The sequence below is a fragment of the Mustela nigripes genome, chromosome 5, assembly GCF_022355385.1.
Source record: "Mustela nigripes isolate SB6536 chromosome 5, MUSNIG.SB6536, whole genome shotgun sequence".
Lineage (NCBI taxonomy): Eukaryota > Metazoa > Chordata > Mammalia > Carnivora > Mustelidae > Mustela > Mustela nigripes.
In genome coordinates this window covers 124,709,273-124,734,440 of record NC_081561.1, presented here as the reverse complement: position 1 = coordinate 124,734,440, position 25,168 = coordinate 124,709,273, and the positions used below count along the sequence as shown (strand labels likewise).

The 25,168-nt window shown below is 36.3% G+C and overlaps 1 protein-coding gene across 3 annotated transcripts in view; it reads left to right on the top strand.

Moving 5' to 3' along the window:
• The window catches only part of ATG5 (autophagy related 5), a 124,283-nt gene that overhangs the window by 61,475 nt on the left and 37,640 nt on the right, over positions 1-25,168 (top strand). For all 3 annotated transcript variants that reach the window (XM_059401128.1, XM_059401130.1, XM_059401131.1), the window contains one exon: positions 8,604-8,698. In XM_059401128.1, coding sequence (XP_059257111.1) covers positions 8,604-8,698 — 95 coding nt within the window. The remainder of the gene's footprint in view (positions 1-8,603; positions 8,699-25,168) is intronic.

Here is a 25,168-nt window from a genome sequence, read left to right as displayed (position 1 = left end):
TCACTCTAGCTTCACTTCAGTGTATTTGTATTTTTTTTTTGTATAATACCGTTTCTTTACCAGCCTAATTTTTTACTTAAGCATCTGTTGCTTGGTTATCTGCCATTTGAAGAGATGGGGGTTGGGTGGAGAGGGCTTGAACCATTAAGCACTCACTGCCGGTGCAAGATCAAGGACAAATCAGATCTATTAGAAATTGTGATAATTTTATGTATGTCAGTTCATCTTCTCCCAACTATATATTAAGTGAGGGAAAGAACCTCTCATGTACTTGTTTTATTTTGTTTTTATTTTTTAATTCTCTACAGCTCCCAGTACTTATTAGGTACGTAAAACAAAGCCAATAAATAGTTTGATAGATTTAACTCTATGCAGATCCTACAAAGTAAAAACTTGTTTGAGCACACTATTCTGTCAGCTCTTTTTACCCTTTCTGCCCTCTTCCTTCCTTAGAATGAAACTGGAGATTCATAGTATGAACCATTTGCAAATGGGGGAACTTTTTGTAAAGAGATACTTTACATGTACTTACCATGGAGAGGTTAGATGGGTTTGAAATAGAAGCGAATTTATCTGGAATTATATTACATTTACTAAAGTCTTGTGATGTCCTAGGCCTGGATATTTTTATATGTGTTATCTCAGTAGTGTCTCACATGAATTAGATAAACATCATCAACTTTGGAAACAAGGAAATGAGCTCACAGAGCTAGTAAGAGATGGGACACGAATTTGAACTTAGATCTCTGATTTTAAAATGGTTGTGTTTTCCCATTACATCCGAGGGTTATTAACTCTGGCTACATATTAGAATCATCTGGAAATTTCTAAAAAGTACAGTTGTCAGGGCAGCTGAGATAATTGGTCTGAAGTGGGTCCCTGATGTTTGTCTTTTTGTAAACTCCTCAGGTGATCCAAGTGAGCACCTAAAGCTGAGGAATGTTGCACTGTACATGGTGTCTCCTGACCACTGGGGCCCCCCCAGTACACCCCACTCCCCAGTTTTTAAAGCTTTTGTTATTTGTCAGTGAGTATTAGTGGGATTTTCTCATCAAAAGCATGCAGGGTTCCTTTTAGAATAGACAGAATATCCTGCATGGTACACATTGCAAAGATACAGTGAATATAATGGAGTATATTTTTTTTCCTCTGTCAATCTTTCAAAAATTAAAATAGATTTTTTTTTTGGTCTTAGAATTCTGTTGTGCCTTCTGAAGTGAAAATGAGCTTGATTACTTATTGAATTTGTTTCTATCCCTCTGATTTTAGCAAAGTGATCAACTGTAATTTAGTCTAAGAAGAAAAACATTTTCTCAATTTACAGTAGCTTTGAAAGGTAATAAATCAGATTATTGGTTATAAATCTACAGGTAATTTACACGGGGAAGCAGTTAATTAGTCTTGGCCCACCACTGTGCTATAAATCTGTAAATCTCTATTTGGGAAACAAGCTACTTTAAAGATCGTCTTTTAGATTAAATGAAGACTGATTTATAATTGAAGATCTTTTTTTTTTTTTTTAATTTTAACAGGAACACATAGAATAGTTTTTTTTTAGCATCATGAAATTTTTGAATTTTGAGGCTCTTTTATGTAATTATTGGCCCAGTTTCAAAATAAATTTGAAATTAACTTTTCTTAATTGGCTGAGATACAGTTATTGTGTCTATGTAAAAATAAAGTCAATTACTGGGATTGACATTAGAGATGTTGTAACTTGCTTATGGTTTATTGTGATGTTGAAATTAAAACTTACAGTCTGCTTTTTCAAATTCCTACTAAGATTAGTTTTAAGTTTCCAGCAATGCTTTTTAAACCATTTATAAGGTAACCAGCTTTTACTGGCTCTGTTTATAGACCTGTGCTTTAAAGTATAACCGTTCTGAGCCTCTCATCTTCCCAGATCAACGAGAAACCTCATTTTTTTCACCACCATGCTTATCCCCTCTGTTGTAATATCTGAAGACATGTTAGGAGAGGGAGGAGTTGAGAAGAAATTGTTATTAGATCTTCCTTAAAGATAGTAGAGGTAGAACTTAGATGAGCCTGCCAAGACTTGAGGATTCAGATGTTGGCCTAGGTGTTCTTGGACGACCATTCCTGCCCCCACCATTTCACCATTTCATTTCCTCTTTTCTGGAGGTTAATGCAGTCAAAATTGATGGAAGGTAAATGTAACTAAACTGTTCCCACAGCATGAGAGGAGAGGGCTTCTGGTAGTTGAAATGGTTGGAGGAAGCAAAAGGGGACATGAGGGGAATTTGGTAAAGTGTTGCAGCTGGATTGTGTTATGGCTCTCAAGCTTCCCACCTGGTTAATGAAGGCTACTCAGTTGCATAACTCCAGGAGGCAGCATTCACACAGAATTGCATGTGAGTGGTGCAAGCTCTGTGGCCCTTGGCCAGACTGAATGCTCCAGCAGTCTTGTGATGATGAGGTTTTGGCAGAACCACTTTCCCATACTGGTTTTGACAGTTACATTTGCTGAATCTGGAAGCTCAGTGTCTTCTCTTGTTGACTCTGAGGCAGCCTAAGATCATTTGTGTAGTACTTACTTTGTGCCAGATACTGGTGTATTTTGCATGTATTAACTAATTTATTTCTTCCAATGACTGTGAATATGTACTATTAATATCTTCATTTTACAGGCAGTTCCATTTATAGGAAATTGGAACACAAAGTTTAAAAGTATCTTGCTCAAACTCTGGCGGCAATTAAATGGCAAAGCTAGGAAGCAGACCAAGGCGGTATGGTTCTAGAGTGTCTTCTTTTCCCACCATGCCATGCTACATTTGGGATTCCTTCTTTTTGTTGTTCCCCATTTCCCTAAACTAGTCAGTCATGTCATTATTTAGTCATTTAAACATTGATTGGGCATCTGCTTTGTGCCAGGAGCTTTCTAGGACTGAAGACAAAGGCCTTGCCCTCATGGAAACTATGTTTAGTTGGGGGAGAGAGACAGGAAATAATTTGACATGTGAATTGGGTAATTTCAAATAACTAAAAATGTCTAGATAGAAAATAGAACAGTGCCTCAGTTTGAGTTAAGGGGATCTTCTCTGAGGAGGTGCTGCTACGTCTGTTGTGACTTGAATGATGAGAAAGGAGAAGCTCTGGGTAGATAAGAAAAGCAACGATTCAAAGCAAGAGAACAAGCTTGGTGTTTTCTAGGGAGAGAAGACAGAAAGCATATGACTTGGAGCTTAGTAAGTAAACAGCTTGATGGGCAGTGAGATCTCAGAGGACTTCAGGAGCACCTGCGTTCCCAGAGGGTGAGAGAGAGACATTTTGGTTGTTCATCCGCAGTTTGGGCAGGGAGTCTGCCCGTGTTACAGGAAGTAAGGAAGTGCAGTGGATTTTTAAGTAACTACTCCAGTACTTCTGAAACCATATTGCTAAAGTACATCATAAAGCATTTTTCCTTATGGCCCATTAGAAACCTGTAGAAAATTACTAATGATACGATTTGACTTATGTTTTGGAAGACCATTCTAAATGTTCTGTTGCAGGGATACAAGTGGAAGGACAGAGTCCATTTAGGCTGTCACAGTGGTTCAGTGAGAGCTGACGGTGCTTATGAGAAGTTGTGGTGGTGAATACAGAGAGAATAAATTACACCCCAAATATGTATTTGTATTGATTACTTTCCTTGATGTTAGTTTTCCAGGCAGTAGCACTTCTATTGTAGGGCAAAGGAGCAAATGTCATCGCTCAGTTTATTGAGACAATTGATAGCCCAGGTGGAAATTTGCCTGAGATCCAGGTTTTATTACTCTTTTGATTCATTCAAAGGACAAATTCCCTAGGGTACAATCCTCCTGCCAAGATGAGTGTTTACATGCGGGATTAGGGATTAGCCTTCTTTAAGACTGGCACTCCTCAAAGCCTTAATGCAGAGGCCAGCCCTCTGGTCCTCCCATCTTCTGTCTTCATGATGAATTCTCAGGGGGCCCCGAGGCCTCCCCAAGGCTTCTTTGCTTTGGTCTGCACCCCCCCACCACCAGATGGAGCTCAGTGCTTTAAACCTCATGGAAATGCGTGGGTGTAGTTTGTTGGGCAGCATCCAAGCACAGTGCTATGTTGCCACATAGAGTTTATTCCCTGTCATGGTTCAGCTGAACACCCTATTAACCTAGGATTCTCTTAATAACAACTTGACTTAGAAGACAAGTGAGTTTGAAGATACAGGGCCCCTACCTGTTTAACACACCTGCCTTTGGCAGCCTATCAAATAATTTATTTTTTTTTGTTTTGCTTTACAATGATGTTTACATATTACATATAAAGAAATTAATTCAAATAGGTGTATACTTGGACATACCTTCTGCTATGTATTTTGAAAGTCTCTGGCCAAAACACTACATGTATTACAAGGCCGATTGTAGTACTGATTCGAATAATATTGTTGATAAATGCAAAATTTTCAGAAGCCGTGCTGAAGGCAGAGGCTTAACCCACTGAGCCACCCAAGAGCCTCGAAATAGTTGATTTTTAAAAATGTTTTTTCCTGAATTTTAAAAAATTTCTAAGACCAGTATAAAACCTTAATTCAGCAATGAGAAAGAAAAGTTGGTGGCCACCAGGATCTTGAGGAATTCTATTTTTAATATCTTTATTAAAAAAATAGTTTCACTTTCTGTAAGGGAGTCCTTCAGTTGTGTGATTCTTCATTTTGTAGCCTTCTTAAATGAATAAGCTAAGTTTAAAAAACAGAAACCAACTTATCAGTCATACTATTTTTGGCTCTGGCAAGAAGGATTTAAGTTATCTTCCCTTCTTAAATTCTTCAAATAAACTAAGTGTCCGCTAGTTTTAATTTTCTCCTACTTAGTTATGTTTTAGATTTAGAACTAAGTTAATGTGAAAGTTCTTGAAATTGATATATATGTAAGTATAGTTTAAAAAACGAATAGCTAAAGACGATTATGCTTTTTTTAGCTTCTTTTACTTGTAGATATTGCTTTCATGAAAATAATTTTTATGACTTAATTATAATAACAACATGGTCATATTCAGAGTATTCTTGATTCTTGGTGTAAGAAATCAGTATGTTTTTGATTCAGTGTTTAGGAAGGGATCGGATCTTCCTTCAGACAGCCCTACTGACACTTTGGGTCAGCTAAGTCTTGGCTGTGGGGAGCTGTCCAGTGCATTGTAGTATGTTTAGCAGCATCCCTGGCCTCTACTCGCTGGATACTCATATCACACATAAACAGCTGTGACTGCCAAAAATGTCTCCAGACCCACTGGTGAGCAAAAGTCTCTCCTGGTGAAGAGCCAGGGTTTTAAAAAACACTCAGTTAAAAACAATCTAAATCACTCTTGTAATAAAGATTGGCATGTGGTTTTTAGCAAATGCTATTTTAATAAAAGAGGGTTTCTTTGAAAATTAAAAAGTTTTGTTTTTGGAATAGGTATTTTCAGTTGAACCTCTTTATTTCATCTGTAAGTGAATTAGTCAGTTTGCAATTGATTTGTTTCTAGTCACCTACTTATTTAGTTGCATACCTAGATTTAGAACGCAAAATGTTTTCCAAAAAAATATGTATGTAGTATTCTCTTGTTCATTCTTTAAGAGTGTATGTTATGGGGTTGCCTGGGTGGCTCAGTGGGTTAAGCTTCAGCCTTGGGATCAAGCCCCTCATTGGGCTTTCTGCTCAGCAGGGAGCCTGCTTCTCCTTCTCTTGCTGCCTGTCTTTCTGCCTACTTGTGATCTCTCTCTCTCTCTGTCTCTGTGTCAAATAAATAAATAAATAATTGTTTAAAGTTGTTATGCATGCACTTTGGTAGATACTAGAGATTTGATGATAAGGCAGTGAGTAAAATTTCAGATATCATGAAGAATCATTTTATTTGGCTATCACATTCTTGCTTGATATTTGATGATAGATACTTTTTTAAAAAGCATTGAAAGAATAATTGATTCATATATGAAAGGACTGTGGTCAAAGGAGCTACTCTTAGCATTAAGGTGCGATTTTGTGGTTGCAACTGTTGAAACGGTTGTGGGCCTTGAATCAGAAGACTGAGAGTTTGGTCTTATTTCTTCATGAAACTCATAACAACCTAGGCCTTCGTTGTCATCTGTGAAATTACATTAGACTAACTGGATTCTGAGTTACCTATCCTACTAGTTCTGTTACAGTATGAACTCCCAGACTGAAATTGAGAATGAGACTAGAGAAGTTCTAGAGACCGTCACAGTCTTCTAGGACAGGGATAGAAGAAAAGAAAACAACTAAACTGTATTCTTTTATATAATTACAATGACTGAAACAGTATCAGCATACTGGTAGTAGTTTGGATTGAAATGAGTCTGTCTAGTAGTAGAGAATGTGCTTTAATACCAGGCTGATCTGAAATTCTGGTGCTGTTCATGTACTTTACAGAGACTTGATTCTGACCTAAAGTTTTGACTGTAAAAAATAATTTTAAAGTAGGATTCTGCGTAAGTCAAAAGGTGACTCAGTGGGTTAAGCCTCTGCCTTCGGCTCAGGTCATGATCTCTCGATGGTCCTAGGATCCAGCCCTGCATCAGTCTGTCTGCTCAGAGGGGAGCCTGCTTCCCCCTCCCCCCTTCGCTTGCCTCTCTGCCTACCTGTGATCTCTCTGTCAAATAAATAAATAAAATCTTAAGGGAAAAAACAACAGAATGGGAAAAAATATTTGCATAGATTTATCAGTAAGGCGCTTGTAGCCAGAATACATTTCAAAAAAAAAACCCTTACAACTCAACAGTAAAAAAGACAAACAACCCACTTAGAAAGGGAACAAAGGATTTAATGGGCATGTCTCCAAAATAAATATGTAAGTGGCCAGTAAACAAATGAAATTATGCTCAGCATAATTATTCATTAGAGAAATGCAAGTCAAAACCATAAGTGGCGGGGGGTGGTTCAGTCTGTTGGGCATCCAGCTGCTTTAGATTTCAGCTCAGGTCAGGATCTCAGGGTCCTGAGTCAAGCCTCACCTGGGGCTCCATGCTCAGGGCAGAGTCTTCTGGAGGTTCTCTGCTCCTTCCCCCACTCTAGAGCACTCACTCACTTGCTCTCTCTCAAACACATATGTCTTAAAAAAAAAAAAAAGTAGATAACATTTCAGACCCACTGGTGTGACTATAATAAAAGGGTGGTGAAGAGACACGTGGGTGGCACAGTTGGTGAAGCCGCTGACTCTTGATTTCAGCTCAGGTTCTGATCTTGGGGTCCTGGGATCAAGCCCCATTTTGGTCTCTGCACTTGGTGAGGAGTCTGCTTGAGGATGCTCTCCCCGCCCCCCACTCATGCACACTCTTTCTCTTAAATAGGCAAATCTTTAAAAAAAAAAAAAAAAAAAGAAAAGAAAAGGTAAAGATGGGCGATAACAAGCGTAGACATGGATATGGACAAATTGGAACCCTCATACATTGCTCATGGGAATGTAAAGGGTTGCAGCCTCTTTGGAAAACAGATGGCAGTGTCTGAAAACATAGTTACCATATGGCAGTTAAACAGTTATCATATAAATCAGTAGTTCTACTCCTAGGTTTATTCCCAAGAAAATTGAAGATACACATCCAACACAGAAGTTTATATGTGAATATTTATAGTAGCATTATTCATAATGGCCAAAAACTAGAAACAACCTGAATCTCCAAGAATTAATGTATGGGTGAACAAAACAAAAAAATTTATCTCCATACAAAGAAATATTATTTGTCCATAAAAATGAATGAAATCTGAGACATGCTAAAACTTGAATGGACCTTGGAAACAAGCTAAGGAAAAAAAAATTAGGTACAAAAGTCACATAATGTATTATTCCATTTATGTGAAGTATCTGGAATAAAGATTAGTGATTTCTAGGGGGATAGGAGGAGAGGAAAAAGGGATAACTATTAATTGAGAGGATGAAAGTATTCAAAATTAGATACTGCCGGTGGTTGTGTAGTACTAAATATACTAAAAAAACAGTGAGTTTTACACTTTTAAAAGGGTGAATCAAAAAAAATAAGAGGGTTAATTTTACGGTATATGAATTATATCTCAGTAAAGTGGTTTTTCTTAAACTGAGCCTGAAAAACTTATAAAGGAGTTATTTAATCACTGAGCTTAAGATACAATTGACAGTTATTGCTTAAGTGTCAGTTCCACATTTTCTTCAAACCTTTTCCTGTAATTTTGTCCTCTTTACTGTCTAATGTTTATTGTATTTGGTGTTTTTGTTTCCTTAAGTAAGTTCTGGTTAAAACTTAGATCACTTGAAGCTTTTTCTTGTTTAGACGTAGGAATAGGATAAGGAATCTAGACATTCATTGCTGATGTTTTTTGCCTTGATGACACAAGTAGTCATCTGTTCAGGGTTTCTCTTATGAGATGAAATGTATATGTAGATTCCTAGGAAGAGGAAGCAATAATGTAGAAAAATATATTTTATATTTTGCTTTATGTTTAGTTATGGAAAGAGAAGTTTAAGAAAAAATATATAAATGAAGCTTTTTCAAAAACTTCAAAGAGAATGTTTAACAACTTTCATTTCTTCATGTGAGGTTTTAACATTAAAATGTTATTATTAAAAATTATTAAAAATGTTCATTTTTAATAACAGATTATTTATCATTACAGATAGATTTGACCAGTTTTGGGCCATCAACCGGAAACTCATGGAATATCCTGCAGAAGAAAATGGATTTCGTTATATCCCTTTTAGAATATATCAGGTAGGAAGTGACATTTTTAACAGTAACAACTTGTGAATGCCTCAGACATCTTCTTGAAGTAGTGTGGTGTAGTCCAAAACTCTTTAAATTTGCATAGTAACTGAAGGGTATTTGCTAGGGCTTTCCAGAGCTCTGTCTCTGGGTGACAATCAAGTCAGAGACTACATTGAAATATTTTACTCATATGCAGTTGATCCTCATTGTTTGTGGATTCTTTATTTGTAGATTTGCTTGCTTTCTAAAATTTATTTGTAACCCAGAGTCTCAGTACTTAGCAGCGCTCTCATGGTCATGTGCAAAGCTACAGAAAATTTGATTCACCCAACATGCACATTTTCAGCAATGTTGTACTTTCATGTTACTGTTTTCCTACTATAAACAAGGGACTTTTCCCTATCTGTTTAGTGCTATCCTTTTCACATTTTTGTGCTTTTTATTGAGGATTTTGTTTAAAATGGCTCCTGAGAGTAGTACTGAAGTGCCATCTTTAAAAATAAATGCACAGGGACGCCTGGGTGGCTCAGCTGGTTAAGCAGCTGCCTTTGGCTCAGGTCATGATCCCAGCATCCTGGGATGGAGTCCCACATCAGGCTCCTTGCTCAGCAGGGAGCCTGCTTCTCCCTCTGCTTCTGCCTGCCACTCTGTCTGCCTGTGCTCACTCTGACAAATAAATAAATAAAATCTTAAAAATAAATAAATAAAAAGAAATGCACAGATAGGATGCGTGGGTGGCTATCTCAGTTGAACGTCTGACCCTTGATCAGCTCAGGTTATGATTTCAGGGTTGTGAGATCAAACCCTGGTCCGGCCCCATGCTGGGTATGGAGCCTGCTTGAGATTCTCTCTCCATCTCCTCCTGCCCCGCTGCCATGTATGTGCTATTAAAGAATAAAGGAAACACACATAAAACAAGGTTATGCATTGGTCAGTTGAAGAACATTTTGTGACCAGAGACACACAGTACCCCAGCCCTATATTTCCCCCAGTAACAGTGGTGGCTTGGTAATTACTAATTCAGTGTTTACAGTGACTTTATAAAAACCACAAATAAGGGGAATTAATTATTTAAGTGGTGAGTCTTTAGTATTGCAGAACAAAATAGGTAAGTAGAGCTCTCCTTATGGCACACTTTCATGGAGTAAAGAAATTCCCGTTTCTCTGGAGTACTTTAAAACTCCTAGGTAAAAAAGTTTTGCATATAGCAAATTCTTTGTAAATATTTGTTGAGTGAATGGTATTCCAGAAAGTAAGTTACCTATTATCTTGAAAAAGCAGTTGAGAATAGAAATTGGAAACAGTATCACAGATACGGGCTCTAATCCCACAGAACTTCTATTCAAACTCAGAGAGGTTGTGTCATAAATTCCCCTTATAACCTTTTTTAGTATGCCAGTCTTTACTCTGCTACTCTGTAGTAATTGTTTAAATGTTTTAGTGAGGCATCAGTCACATAACTATATTAAAGAGGAAAACAGATTGATTGAAAGCAAGTACACAAAAATCCCAGTAGAGTCAAAGAATGAAAAATGTTTCTGGTTTAAATAAGGCTTCTTTTCATTGATTTCATTAACATAATGGTAGATAGACTATTTTTAGATCATGGATTCATAATGTGTACAATAGAAATAAAATGAGAAAAATTCCTGTTGGAATAAGACCAGATGATTTAATTAGCCACGCTTCTCTGTTCCTTTTTTTAATTCCACAAGTCTTTGTTAACCACAGATATTATAGAAGGGTTTAGAAATACCGCAGCTTATTTATTTATACAATCTTGTATTATGAAGAATCTGAGGCAATTTACACAAATATATAATCAGAAAATAAAAGAATTTAAAGTCAAAGCCATATATCATGAAAAATCTGAGGTAATTTACAAGAATTTATAATCACAAGATAGAAAAGAATTTAAAATCAAAACCACTGAAAATGAAAAAATGGAAACTTAGCATAAAATTACATAAGCTCGGAATGAGTGAGATACTCAGATTTATTCAAATTGACCTGCACATTTGACCCTGAGTATTCTTATAGCCAGAGCAAGGGAAACGAGATGATGTAACGTTTTTTTTTGTTGTTGTTGTTATATAAGGAGAAAGCCTACTAGATTATTAGGGAAAGCTAAAGCTTCTCATGCATTCCATAGGGAAGAAATTTCTCAGATGACTTCATTTACAGGGAGTAGAGCAATATTTTTTATAACTTACCTGTAGTAAAAATATAGTAGTTTTCATAAAGCTGCTTCCTAAAGTGTTATTCAACAGTAGCTAAAGACAATGAATTATAAGCCCTAGATCATCCACAGTATAATAAAAAATTGGATGAAGTAACAGGACGGCTAGTACTAGAAAGACTTTTAGGTTATTTTATGGAAGAATGTTTATCAAATAAGAAGGAGAGTAATTGAGGGAGCAGAGCATTTGGGGATCGGAGTTAACAGTAAAGGTTAACCCAGCAAACTAGAGGTCTGTGGAGAACTGTGAAGGACTAGGAGGGGGAAAATTACTGCTACTCATGTGGGAAAGCATCATCAGTCTTTTCTGTGTATCGAGGAATAAAGCCATCTGCTGGAAAGAGAGGCGTGCAGCAGTTTTGGAAACTCTTCTGTGTGACAGTGGCCAAGTAGAAGGGTTCCTATAGTTGCATAAAATGATATGAGAAGGAAAGATGGTAGGAAGACCTAATTGTATTAGAAAAGAAATATCTCACATTAGATCCCTCTCTATTATCACCTACACATTCTGTAAGGGAAGCTTTTAAAGAGCTAGATTCACTAGTGATAAGCTTTTAATTATTTCACAGAGGAAAGCCAAAAATGTTGCTGGATTTCATGGACTAAGTATAATACTTAACAGTGAATAGGATTCTTCCTGTAGTCTGTAAATCCCAAAGAGAGAGTCTACTTTTTCACCATCACTGACATAGAGATTGGTGGTTAAAGTACATACTAAAAACCATAACAGGTTATCATAGAATTTCAGAGTAGTCCTTAAGTTTTCTGAGTGGATTTCAAAAACAACAAAAAAATTTTTTTTAAGTAAGCTGTATGCCCATTGTGGGGCTTGAACTCACCACCTTAAAGTCAAGAGTTGCATGCTCTACTGACTGAACCAGCCAGACAGCCCTCAGAAATGGTTTTTCAACAGCAGCCCACTTTAGGGCCAAGCTTGGAAGGGGAGGTTAGGTGGGGACAAGTGGGGTTGGCTCAGGTGGTTGGACTCCTCTCTTGGGGCCTGACAGTTTGAAAGTTATCTCTCAATCTAGACAGATTCAGGTGCTTTGTCTAACTTAGGATAGTTTTGATCTAGCCTGCATTTTGGATCAAGTGATACCCTCAGAATGCTAGTGGTATTTTTGAAGGTAAGGCTGGATTTAAAAAAAAAAAAATCTGTGTAGTAGGTTTAGCACAGTCTTTCATATACTGTGAGTGCTTTGTAATTACTTAATTTGAAGTATTAAATTAATAGGTATTAAAAGCACCAAAGATTAAAAGAAAAGAAAAACCTGCCAAAGATCATATGTTAAAGCTTAAAAACAGACTTTATTGTTAAATAATCCTGAACTGAAAAAGCTAGCAATTTTCCTTGGATTTAAATGTATGATGACTTTAACAAGGATAGTGCTACTGTAGTAGTTAAGAAGACAAAACACTTTTTAAAATTAACCAAGGGGCGCCTGGGTGGCTCAGTCCATTAAGCATCTGACTCTTGATTTCAGCTCAGTTCATGATCTCAGGGTCCTGGGATCCAGCCCTGCATCAGGCTCTCTGCTCAGCAGGGAGTCTCCTGGAGATTCTCTGTCTCCCTCTGCCCTCCCTGCCCACATGCATGTGTGTTTTCTCTCTCTCTCAAATAAATAAATCTTGAAAAAAAATCAATAAAATTAAAATGAAGGGAGTAGAGCAGGAGAAAGTGAAAAAGAACTAAAGTGTTGGAAGGGTTGAAACAGCAGTATATGGTAGTGTCAAGATCACAGTTTTGCTTTATTCACTTAGAAAATTGTTTTGACCTTTTTCTGCTTCTGTTTCCTAGTCTGATAGTTTGTGACTGCATATTAACCTCATTGAACTCAGAAGGTTGGAAAATTTTGGAGACGTAAAGGCTAAAGCACTTGTCCTTGAAAAAAAAGGGTTTCCTAGAAAGAGCGCTCAACTAGGACTAGCACTGAACTAGGAGGACCTCCCCGGTTCTGTGGGGGTCTGACACTGACAGGCTGTGTGCTCACAGCAGGTTACTCAGCCTAGCTGAGCCCTTGTGTCCTCATCCGTAAAATGAAAGGGGCATGACTAAGTGAATTTATACATCTGGTTAAAGTTTTTCTTCAAAGAAGCCATATAACAGGTTTGTATAATTCAATCAGTGACACTCTTATTTTTTAAAACATTTTAAACTCCTTACTTCAGAGCAGATGTTGTTTTCTTACAACAAACATAGTCCTTTCATTTACAGTGCTTTATGACTTTGAATCACTTCTGAAACTGAAGGTAGTTTATCTTTTTCATGAAGACAGGGTAATTGTTTTGTTCATGCGGTGTGTCCAAGGTCTGGAAGAGTGCCTGACATGTAGTAGGCATTTGTGAGCATTTGTTAATTCATTAAATCATTCCTTCTGTCCTCAGTAGTTGATTTGGGGCTATTCCGTTATACCATGAACTCCATAGTAACGTACCATAATGCATTCCCAGGTCCTAGAAAAGTAGCTTATGTGTGGAATTTAGTAAAATAAAATATAACAAATTCTAAAGACATTCCCCAAAGAGGAGTTTCAAAACTGTTCTGAGCTATGTACCTCCTAGCACTTACTTGAATAGGTAGGTTCTGGCACATGTACTTCACTGTAGTTTCTATACTGTGCATATTTTAAGCTCCTATAGGGAAAGTGTATTATACTATCATTACTTACTATGTAGGGGTTATTATTGTTAGAATGGTGGTGCAGATGAACAGAGTGGGGTTGTCGTTTTCATGTTTATCATGTTCAGGGAAAGATTGTCAGATGTATTCAGACCTCATTGTGGTATCACAACAGAGAAGGATTTGGGGAGAGAAAATGTGAGGGGGGAGGGAAAAGAAAGAGAGAATGAATGTGTGAGAGAGAAAATGGTTTTATAAAGTTCTATAATTAGACTGAAAATGGGAAGCTAGAGAATTCTTAAAATTTGCTTGACAAAACGTGGCTGCCAGGTGGGGACTGTGTTAGGAAATAACTTGCTGCCCGATCTTTCCTGTGCGAAAGAGTTGATAGTTTTTCCTCAAACAGGAGGAGCCAGCTTTCCTGTTAGCTCTGTGTCTTTCCAACTAGGTTCTTAATTGAATTTGATTAAAATTTTAGGAGTAAGGTATGTAAGTGAAAATAAAAATTTAGGAGTCTTAGTTTTTGCCCATTTCCTTACTTTTGCCATTCCTGGCTTTTTCCACTTCTCTATTGTGTATTTTTGAATCTTCTTCATGCCTTGACCATAGGAAGATGGGCTCTGCTTTCTGTTTTCCTAATTATATGGTCTAATGGGTAATGCAGGCTTCTGTTGCTGACTCTTTTACAGCAGATTAGTTTGTATGATTAAGATATTCCATTCAGTGTAGCTTTTACTTACACAATATTTTGATGAATTTGCACCTTTCATTTCTTTACACAATAGATATAAATTGTGCTATTTGTGACCTTAAATTCATAATAAATGTAAGCAGAACCTGAAAATCTAAGTCTATTAAGATAAATGAAAGGCATCACTTTCACTAAAATACTTTTCTTTGCGGAATCATAATAAAATTCCTGTGTAGCAGGGGGTTTGAAAAGGAAGGGGCACTGAGCCTCTTTAAGTCAGACCCACTTCATCTTTGGAAGCCTCGGAACCACCATATGAAGTAGGGATCATTGTCTGATTTTTACCTATGAGGAGACTGAAGCTGAGGGATTTTAACTTATTGGCTCAGGGGCACACAAATGACATGTTGAAAGAACCAGAAATCAAACCTAGGTGAAATTTAAAAAGTATAGTTAAGTTTACAGAATTTTCAGGTCGTAATTATCCTGTAAAGTGAAATCCACCTTGACAAATTGATAGAAACGTAGAAGACCTCTATCTAACTGGCAAGACTCTAAAGGCTGCCTTGTGTTCAGATTGTTGGAAAACTTCATTATTTTTCATCTGTAGCTTGGTTGTATGGGCTCAAAATGAGTATAATCTAGTGACCAACTTTTAGTGGTATAAGTAAAATAGGTACAAAAGTAATCTAGAGATGCAGTTAGACCAAAAATGTGTCATTTCTATCATTTACATAACAGTTTAGGTTGGTATATGAGTTTCGGGTCTGTGTTCCTGAAATCCAGGTGCTTCATATTAGCTAGTACTCTAGAGATGAGGTTGATAGCAGAAAGTGTTTCAGAAATGTAACCTAAATGTTATTTAGAATAGCAGATGTAAACAGATGGTGGTTAATGAGGATATCTGTTAAAAAGTTTTGTAAAGTGACCATGAAGGCCTTAGGCATTGGTATTTACATTGTAGAGTGAAAATTGGACACATTTTGTTGTGTCCTTCAAGAAGCAGTGGATTCATAAATGCTATACTGCCAATAACACTTTGTGTAAGAAAAGTTTATTTTATTCATTCATTCATTCAGCAAGTTCATTGACTCATAGAAATTTGCACGCCATGCTCCATGCTGTGTATGGGGGATACAAATGTTGATTCATATTATATGTCATCCTTCATAGAGCTTGTAATTCAAAGGGGGGAAGAAGCTAATCAAGTAAGTATACAAACAATTTAAAATTACAGCTATAATGATTGGTGCTGTGAAGCAGAGATATATAATACAACAAAGGCCTAAATCCTCTAAGGAAAATTTGATGCAGTTTTGGAGGGCAGAGGAGGCTTTGTTGCTGAAGTGTTAATGTCTTTTCAGGAGTCGGCAGATGGGCGGAATTGAGGAAGGCAGAGTGATGAGAAGAGCTCTGTAGGCAGAGGGGACATTGTTAAGTCTTGAGCATGGAGTTGAGGAAAAATAAGGTTGCAAATGTAAGGGATAGACCATATTAAGGAGTTTTCTTTTTATCCTCTGAAAATTTTTAGTAATCTGAATATCCATTCATATTTAGATTGCTTAATTACCTCCTTTGTTCTGTATGTTATTCTAGAGTTAGAAATAAATTCAGAGAATCCTCTTAGGAACAACCTAATGGTATTAGTTTTAGTTTTAGTACTGGTTTTCTAAGAAAGTTAACATAATTCTTAATTGTTTTTGGAAGTTGTTCATCAGTTAAATGATGTCAAAGATTACCTTGTCACTTCCTATACTGAAGAAGGAGTCAAAATTTTAAGTTGGTTTCAGAAATTGGGGCACCTGGGTGGCTCAGTGGGTTAAGCCTCTCCCTTCAGCACAGGTCATGATCTTGGGTCCTGGAATTGAGCCCCACATTGGGCTGTGCTCGGTGGGGAGCCTGCTCCCCCCTCTCTCTGCCTGCCTCTCTCTGCCTACTTGTGATCTCTCTCTTTCTCTGTTAATTAAATAAATAAAATCTTTAAAAAAACAAAAGTGCTGATTTATGAATTTTGAGAAGTGAGAACAATAGAAATGTGTGGCAAATTATGGTGGTATTTGTTAGGATCCCCCCTCCTCCAGGATTTTGACAGTTTGGGTGAGAAATTGTGATTCTGTTCTTTAACCGTTTTCCATTTTAGTTGATATCTTGTAATAACATGTAGCACAAGAGGCCAGAGAAAAAGAGCAGGGACTTACTGGGTGGTAAACTGAGCATTACTACCTTTAATTTTGTTTTTTGGTCATTTTCAAAAAAAATACTGAGTAATTTGTAGTATATATTTAACTGTATTTATCTGGGCATGATAGCCCAACCAAACTGACACAGGAAATTTGCCATCACAATAGGTATATAGGCATCTTTAAGACTCTGCTTTTCATTCTTTTGGGTATATACTCAGAAGTGGAATTGCTGGATTATATGGTTAATTCTTTTTTAAATTTTTGAGGAGCTACCGTACTGTTTTACATAGCAGCTGCACCATTTTACATTCCTACTAATAGTACACAAGAGTTCCAATTTCTATCATCACCAGCACTTAACTATTTTGTTTTTTGTTTTTGATAATATTGTTTTTAGATGGAAGATGTATCTTTTTTTTAAATTAGTAGTTAGGGGCGCCTGGGTGGCTCAGTGGGTTAAGCCGCTGCCTTCGGCTCAGGTCATGATCTCAGAGTCCTGGGATCGAGTCCCGCATCGGGCTCTCTGCTCAGCGGAGAGCCTGCTTCCCTCTCTCTCTCTGCCTGCCTCTCCATCTACTTGTGATTTCTCTCTGTCAAATAAATAAATAAAATCTTTAAAAAAAAAATAAATAAAAAAATAAATTAGTAGTTAAATCTTTTTTTAAAATTAGTAGTACATGTTTTTTTTTTATTAAGACCCTCCCTATACATCTGCAAGTTGTGTACATTGTTATCTCACCATCCTTTCTTGTAAGATAGATTTTTTATATGTATATCTTATTCATCTAGAATTTATTTTTATGTGCTGTGTGAAATACAGAGATACATCTTTTTTCCCTTCCATCTGCTGACTTGTTGTAATAAGACCATTTATTAAATAAACTAGAGTCTGGTAAACCTTTTCTTTAAAGAGCCAGATAGTATATATTTTCTACTTTGCAGGCCAGATGGTCTCTGTTGCACCTGTATAACTCTGTAGCTTAAAGCAGCCACAGACAGCTTGTAGATGATGGACATGGCTGTGTTTCAGTTAAACTTTATTTACAAAAACAGGTGAAGATCACAATTTGATTTGCAGGCCATAGTATATTGACTTCTGATACAAACTGTCCTTTTCCTGCTGGATAAAAATGCGAGGTCAGCTTTACATTAAAATATTTTAACTACTGGGATTTATTTTTGGTTTTCCTGTTTTGTTCCGTTGGTATATTTGTTTATTCTTAAGCCCATATTACTTTTATTTGATTTTATTTAGTTCTCTAATACCTGCTGGGGAAATTCACCCCCCCTCCTTTTTTTTTTAAAGTACTTTCATGTTTATTCTGCCATTAATTTTTTTCACAATTTTTAAAATAATTTTATAAACTCCCAATAACCTTTTGTTCATTTATAAGTTAAAATACATTAAATTTCTATTTTTAATTTTAGTAGAATTAACCTTCTTATGTTATTAAGTCTTCCCAGATAAGAAAATGATACATCTTTCTTACTACTCAGATTTTATGTTCTGTTTAGATTTTAAAATTCTCTTCAAATAGGCCCTGTACTTTTCTTTTTAATTTAAGTGTTTTATAGGTATTACCTTTCTTTCACTTCCATTTCTGCTTGTTGTTTTATGGCATCAGCCAAAAAAAGCAAAAACAAAAAACACCTCTCCCACTATGTCCTATCAACTGTTTGTTTTTCTTGATTCATTGTATTGCTAGTATTACATCGCTAGGACACTACTGAACAATAATGGTCCTAGCAGACATTTCTCTTTGGTTTCTGCTATTCATTGATACAGTTTTACTGTTTCATCATTTGGATGGGACTGGGTGGCTTTGTCAATTAAGTGTCCACTTTCAACTTAAGACATGATCCCGGGATCCTGGGATCAAGCCCCATGTTGGGCTACCCATTTGTGGGGAGCCTGCTTCTCCCTCTCTTTCCTGCTTGTTCTCTCTTTCGGTATCTCTCAAATCAATAAAACCTTTAAAAAAAAAAAAAGGTTCATCATTTAAAATGATACATAGCCTTTATCAGACCAAATGAATTTCCTTTCATATTTTTAAATTAGATATGGATAGACTCAAAATGGATGAAAGACCTAAATGTGAGATAGGAATCCGTCAGAATCCTTGAGGAAAACACAGGCAGCAACCTCTTCGACCTCAGCTGCAGCAAATTCTTGCTAGACATGTCTCCAAAGGCAAAGGAAACAAAGGCAAAAATTGTTGAACTATTGGGACTTCATCAAGATAAAAAGCTTTTGTACAGCAAAGAAAACAGTCGACAAAACCAAAGACAACCAACAGAATGGGAGAAGATATTTACAAATGACATATCAAATTAAAAGGCTAGTATTCAAAATCTATAAAAAACTTATGAAACTCAACACCCAAATAACAAATCATCCATCCAAGAAATGGGTGGAAGACATGAACAAACATTTTTGCAAAGAAGACATCCAAATGGCCAGCAGACACATGAAAAATGTTCAACATCACTTGGCACCAGAGAAATACAAATCAAAACCACAGTGAGATACTGCCTCACACCAGTCAGAATGGCTAAAATTAACAAGTCAGGGAACAACAGATATTAGTGAGGATGTGGAGAAAGGGAGCCCTCCTACATTGTTGGTGGGAATGCAAGCTGGTTCAGCCACTCTGGAAAACTGTATGTAGGTTCCTCAAAAAATGGAAAATAGACCTATCTTATGACCCAGCAATTGCACTACTGGGTATTTACCATGACAATACAAATGTAGTGATCCGAAGGGGTACATGCACCCCAATGTTTATACCAGCAGTGTCCACAATAGATAAGCTATAGAAAGGGCCCAGATGTCCATCGACAGACGAATGGATAAAGAAGATGTGAGATACATGTATATAGATACATATATCTATACATACACATACATACGTATATACAATGGAATATTATAGAGCCATCAAAAATATGAAATACTGCCATTTATTACAATGAGGATGGAACTAGAGGGTGTTATGCTAAGCAAAATAAGTTGACCAGAGAAAGTTATCATATGATCTCACTGGTAAGTGAAATTTAAGAAACAAGGTAGAGGATGATAAGGGAAGAGAAGAAAAAATGAAACAAGATGAAACCAGAGAGGGAGATTAACCATAAGAGACTCTTAATCTTAGGAAACAAACTGAGGGTTGCTGCGGGGGAGGAGAAGGTGGGGGATGGGATAGCTGAGTGATAGACACTGGGGAGGGCATGTGTTAATGGTGAGCACTAGGTGTTGTGTAAGACTGATGAATCACAGACCTGTGCCTCAGAAACTAATATACATATGCTAATTAAAAATAAATGAATTTATTTATTTATTTAAAAAAAAAGAAATGGTTGCTAAATCATTGAGTAGCTTAATGAAGCTACTATTTTTCTCTTTTTGTCCTTTTTAATATGGTACTTCTGTTATTTTTTCATTCCTTTAATGTTGACCTTCCTTTTCTTGAAGCTCACAATTTTATTATTGAAAGATCCTACCCGTTTTCCATACTGAGACACTCTTACTGCTTTTCCTCTCTGTAAGATGAAACCTTTAGAATACTTCGCCTTCCCTGTACTCCTCTAGTCTTCCGCTATATAGAGAGCCGTATGCCACTTTTTTACTTCGGGTTCCTTAATGGGTAGCCTTTGCTAGAACAGTTCAATATCTTCACTTTACGGCTGTTACCAGATTTTCCATTGTAGGTTCTGCCTTCTCTTCCAAGAATACTTGTTTAACATTTATGTTTCGTATTCCAGATATTCCGTAAATATCCAGGGTATCAATTCTTGATAGAGCTTTTGGTAGAATCTCTCCCTGGTCTTCTCTTTCTATCCCTGCCTCAAGAGTGAGAAGGATCCAGCTGTATTCAGCTTTTCCTTAGCCTTTGGAGTCTATGTGCTTGCTGGTCCATAGTCTTTTGTCCATCCAGAGAGAACACTGCAAAGAATTACAGCTCCCACCATGTAGTCCCTGCCTGCCTGCTCGCCCCCACAGCTGCTTTAGCTCTGGGAGTAGGAGGGAAAGGGCAAAGCATTAAGCTTCCTCACTCCCACAGTACCCTTCAAGTATAGTTGTTTATATATGTTATTTTTCATATAAAGAATTCTGTAACAGTATTTGGGGCACCTGGGTGGCTCAGCAGGTTAAGCCTCTGCCTTCGGCTCAAGTAAGTCATGATCGCAGGGTCCTGGGATTGAGCCCCGCATCGGGCTCTCTGCTCCGCAGGGAGCCTGCTTCTCCCTCTCCCTCTGCCTGCGTCTCTGCCTGCTTGTGATCTCTGTCTGTCAAATAAATAAATAAAATATTTAAAAAAAAAAAGAATTCTATAACAGTATTCCTTGGGGGGAAGTATCTAATAACTCATATCCTAGGTGTGGCAGTAGCATGCTAAGATATATATTGAAACATCTGTGCTTAGAAGTTAGGATCTATCTGTTGTAAAAGACAAAATGTAAAGAAAGACAAAATATAGAATGGGTTCTCAGTTCCTAAAAATAACTTCTAATCCAGACAACAGTTATAAAACAATAAATAACTTGCAAGTTGAGGTCATATCATTCATTCTTACAACCATACCACTGTCTATTTTCATAACATTTGCAGCACCTCAAAAAGGGACCATATACCCATTAGCAGTGCTATTATGGACATATAACTTAATATGTCCTTTTTTCACAGGATATAATATTTCAAAGTTCACCCATCTTGTAGGATGTACCTTGTGCCTTTTTATGACTAAATAACATTTCACTATATAACATAACACATTTTGTTTATCTATTGATCAGTTGGTGAACATTTGGGTAGTTTCCACTTTGGGATTATTGTGAATAATGCTTTCATGAACTTTTGTGTACAGGTTTTTCAGTGAACATGGCTTTCCTGAGTATGTACCTATGACAGGAACAAGTGGTAACTCTGTTTAACCTTTTGAGGACTGCCAAACGGTTTTCCAAATTGGCTGCACAATTCTATATTCCCATCAACAATATATGAGGATTTCCATTTCTTCATATCACTGCCAACACATGTTCATTTTTTTTTTTAATTATGGTCATCTTAAGTAGCTACAAAGGGGTATTTTACTTTGATTTTGATTTCCATTTTTCCCTAATAACTTAATGTCATATTGAGCATCCTTTCATGTGCTTACTGGCCATTTATGTATCTTCTTAGTTGAAATGTTTCTTTAAATCCTTGGCTCATTTTTAAATTAGGTTGTTTTTAACATTGCTGATTTATAAGAGTTCTTTATATACTTTGGATACTAGACCTTTACTAGATATGTGCTGTATGGATATTTTCTTCCATTCTGTGGATTGTCTTTTAACTTTCTTGGCAATATCTTCGAAACACAAAAGATTTTAATTTTGATGAAATCCAGTTCATTTTTTCTTTGTTTTCTGATGCTTTTATGTTGTTGTATCTAAGAAACCATTGACTAATACGAGGTGATTTTCTATAGAAATATAGTTCTCTTACTATGTTTTCTTCTAAAGTGTTACAGTTTTAGTTCTTCCATTTAGATCTTTGATCTATTTTGAATTAATTTTGGTATGTGGTACAGGATAAAGGGTCCAACTTCATTCTTTTGTATGTGGATGTTCTGGTTCTTCCAGCATGATTTGTTGAAAATAATTCTCTTTCCTTTATTGGATTGTCTTGGCACTCTCGTTGAAAATGAAATTGTCCACAAATGCATGGTTTTTTTATGTATACTCTTCTGTTTCACTGATTATCTGTCTAACCTATGCCATTACCACACTGTCTTGAATTCTGAATTCTGTAGTTTTGTAGTAAGTTTTAAAAATGAGAATAGGAGTCCTCTATCTTTGTTCATTTTTTAAAAATTATTTTGGCTGTCCTGGATCTTTTACATTTCCATCTGAATTCTAGGATCAGCTCATCATTTTCTGCAAGAAAGTCATTTGGGATTTTGATAGGAATTGTATTGGAATATGTAGATAAATTTGTGGAGTATTGCTATCTTAACAAACAATATTAAGTCTCTCAATACTTGAACACAGGATTTTTCCATTTATTTAGGTCTTCAGTTCGTTTCAACAAGCTTTTATAGTTTACAGTATACAGATCTTATACTTTTGTTAAATTTATTTATTCTTGTGTATTTTTTTATCCCGTTTTTTATCATTTTTAGATTATTCATTATTAGTGTAAATAAATAATACTGATTTTTAAAAGATTTTATTTATTCATTTTTTGAGAGAGGGAGAGAGGCAGAGAGAGAAAGAGTTCCAAGTAGGGGGAAGAGCAGAGCGAGAGGGACAAACAGACTCCCTGCCGAGTGGGGAGCCCATGACCAGGAGATCATGACCTGAACCAAAATCAGGAGTCAGGTGCTTAACTGACTGAGCCACCCTGGTACCCCATTAATATTGATTTTTTTATATTGATCTTGTATCCTACAGCCTCAGTGAACTTGTTTATTACCTGTATTGGTGTTTTTTCTGATTCCTTAGAATGTTCTTTGTTAGAAGATTATGCTAAGTGAAATAAGCAGATAAAGAATTATCATATGGTTTCACTCATGTGTGGAACATAAGGAATAGCATGAAGAACATTAGAGGAAGAAGGAAAAACTGAAGTGGGGGGAATGAGAGAGGGAGACAAACCATGAGAGACTGTGGACTCCAGGAAACAAACAGGGTTTCAGGGCGGGGCTGCGGGGGGGAGAAAGGGGCTGGGTAGCTGGGTGGTGGGTATTAAGGAGGGCACTTTGTGTTATAATGAGCACTGGGTATTTTATGCAATATAATGAACCATTGAACACTACATCAAAAACTAAACATAATAACAAAAAAAGAGATCATGTTACTACAGAAAGAGATATTTTTACTTCTTCCTTTCCAGTTTGAAAGCTCTCTATTTTTCTTGCCTAATTTCCCTGACTACAATTCCCAGGATAGTGCAGAATAAAAATGGAAAAACTGGACATCCTTGTCTTATTCTTAATATTGCAGAAAGCTTATAATCTTTCACTTACAGTGTGATGTTAGCCTGTAAGTTTCTCTTAGATGCCCTTTAAAAGATTGAGTTCCCTACTTTTACTATTTTGTTGAGTATTTTTATCTTTAAAGGATTAGATTATTGTAAGATATTTTTCTATATATAGTTTCTGGATGAACCATCCTCATATTCCAGGGACAGATCCCATTTGGTCATGGTATGTAACATGTAACTGGATTTGATTTGCTAGTTTTCATTGAGAATTTTGTTAAGAATTCTATATTCATAGGGATTATTAGTCTCTAGTATTCTTGTAATGATTTTGGTTTTGACATCAGGGTAATACTGGCCTCATAGAATAAGTTTGGAAGTGTTCCCTCTTTAAGTTTTTGGAAGATATTATGAAAGATTGATGTAAAATCTTTAAATAATTGGTGGAATTCACCCATGAAGCCATATGGTCCTGGGTGTTACTTTGTGGGAAGATTTTTAAATTACTAATTCATTCTCTTATTTGTTATAGATCTGTTAGGATTTTTTGACAGTTTTTGCCATTGTTCTTATTACTCAGTGGAAAAGATGTTATTTGAGATCCTTATTCCATTATTGAGGACATGACCACCTCATAATGAATTTTGGGGTGTAGGTGGCAGAGGGAGAGGGAAATGAAGCAGTCTGTGCACTGAGCACAGATCCCAGAGCCCCATGTTGGACGTGATCCCCTGAGATCATGATCTGAGCCAAAATTGAGAGTCGGATACTTAACTGACTGAGCCACCCAGGTGCCCCTACATAGTGATTCTTAACCATTAAATTTAGATAGGTGGATTTTGTAGAAATTTGGGGAAGAAAATAAAGACTGAAAAGTTTTCTAAGGTTTTTTTTTTTAAGAGATCTGTTCTTCCTAATTATTTCTGAATATAAAAATTTTAACTCAGTATATTGCTTGAACATGAATATTGCTGTAAGTGATAGGTTACTTTTTGTAAAGTTGTAGGTTTTTTTTTTATTTTGGAAAATTTTTCTCGCATAGTTTCTCTGATAAATAACTTCGAAAGAATTGAATCTAATATTAAGGTGGAGAATTTTCAGTTAGGCGGTTTTATTAAGTTTATTATCTCAGCTGTGTGATTCGGGGCATTCATCTCACATCTCTGGACCTCAATTTCATTATCTGTAAAATAGAGATAATCTCAAGAGTTGTTGTGAAGAGTAAATGTATTACTTTTAATACAGTATTGTGCTTGATATATAGTAAATAATTTGCTGTTATTTGCTGTTATTATAAGATGTTGATATAAGTCATTAGTTTTGCTGTGAATTATTTTATCAGCAATGATTATGGCTTGCCATGCCTCTTGTGTTCTCTTATTTTTACGATTGGTGTGACATATCTGAAAAGTAGTTCATTCCATTTATCAGTTATTTCTGGTCTCATCATGGTCTTTTCTCTGAGGCTCTACCTGGCCCTTCAAATCTCCTCACTACCAAATACTCCTATAACCTCCTCTTTTTGTTTTGGTTCCCTCTTTCTTTACCACTTTCAAGGTCCTAGACTCAATGCCTTGGAATCACTTTTGATCCATTTCTTAGAATTGTACATAGTAATATTTGTAATATTTGCATTTATCAGCTTCTGGCCGTTTTCACTCAACTTCTAGTTTCTGTTACTTTGATTTTCATAAAACGTAGCTAAACTCCAATCAAATAGTATCACATGTTGTTCCTCAAAACATGCTTGATTTTATTTTGTTACTCTGTTCACTCCTC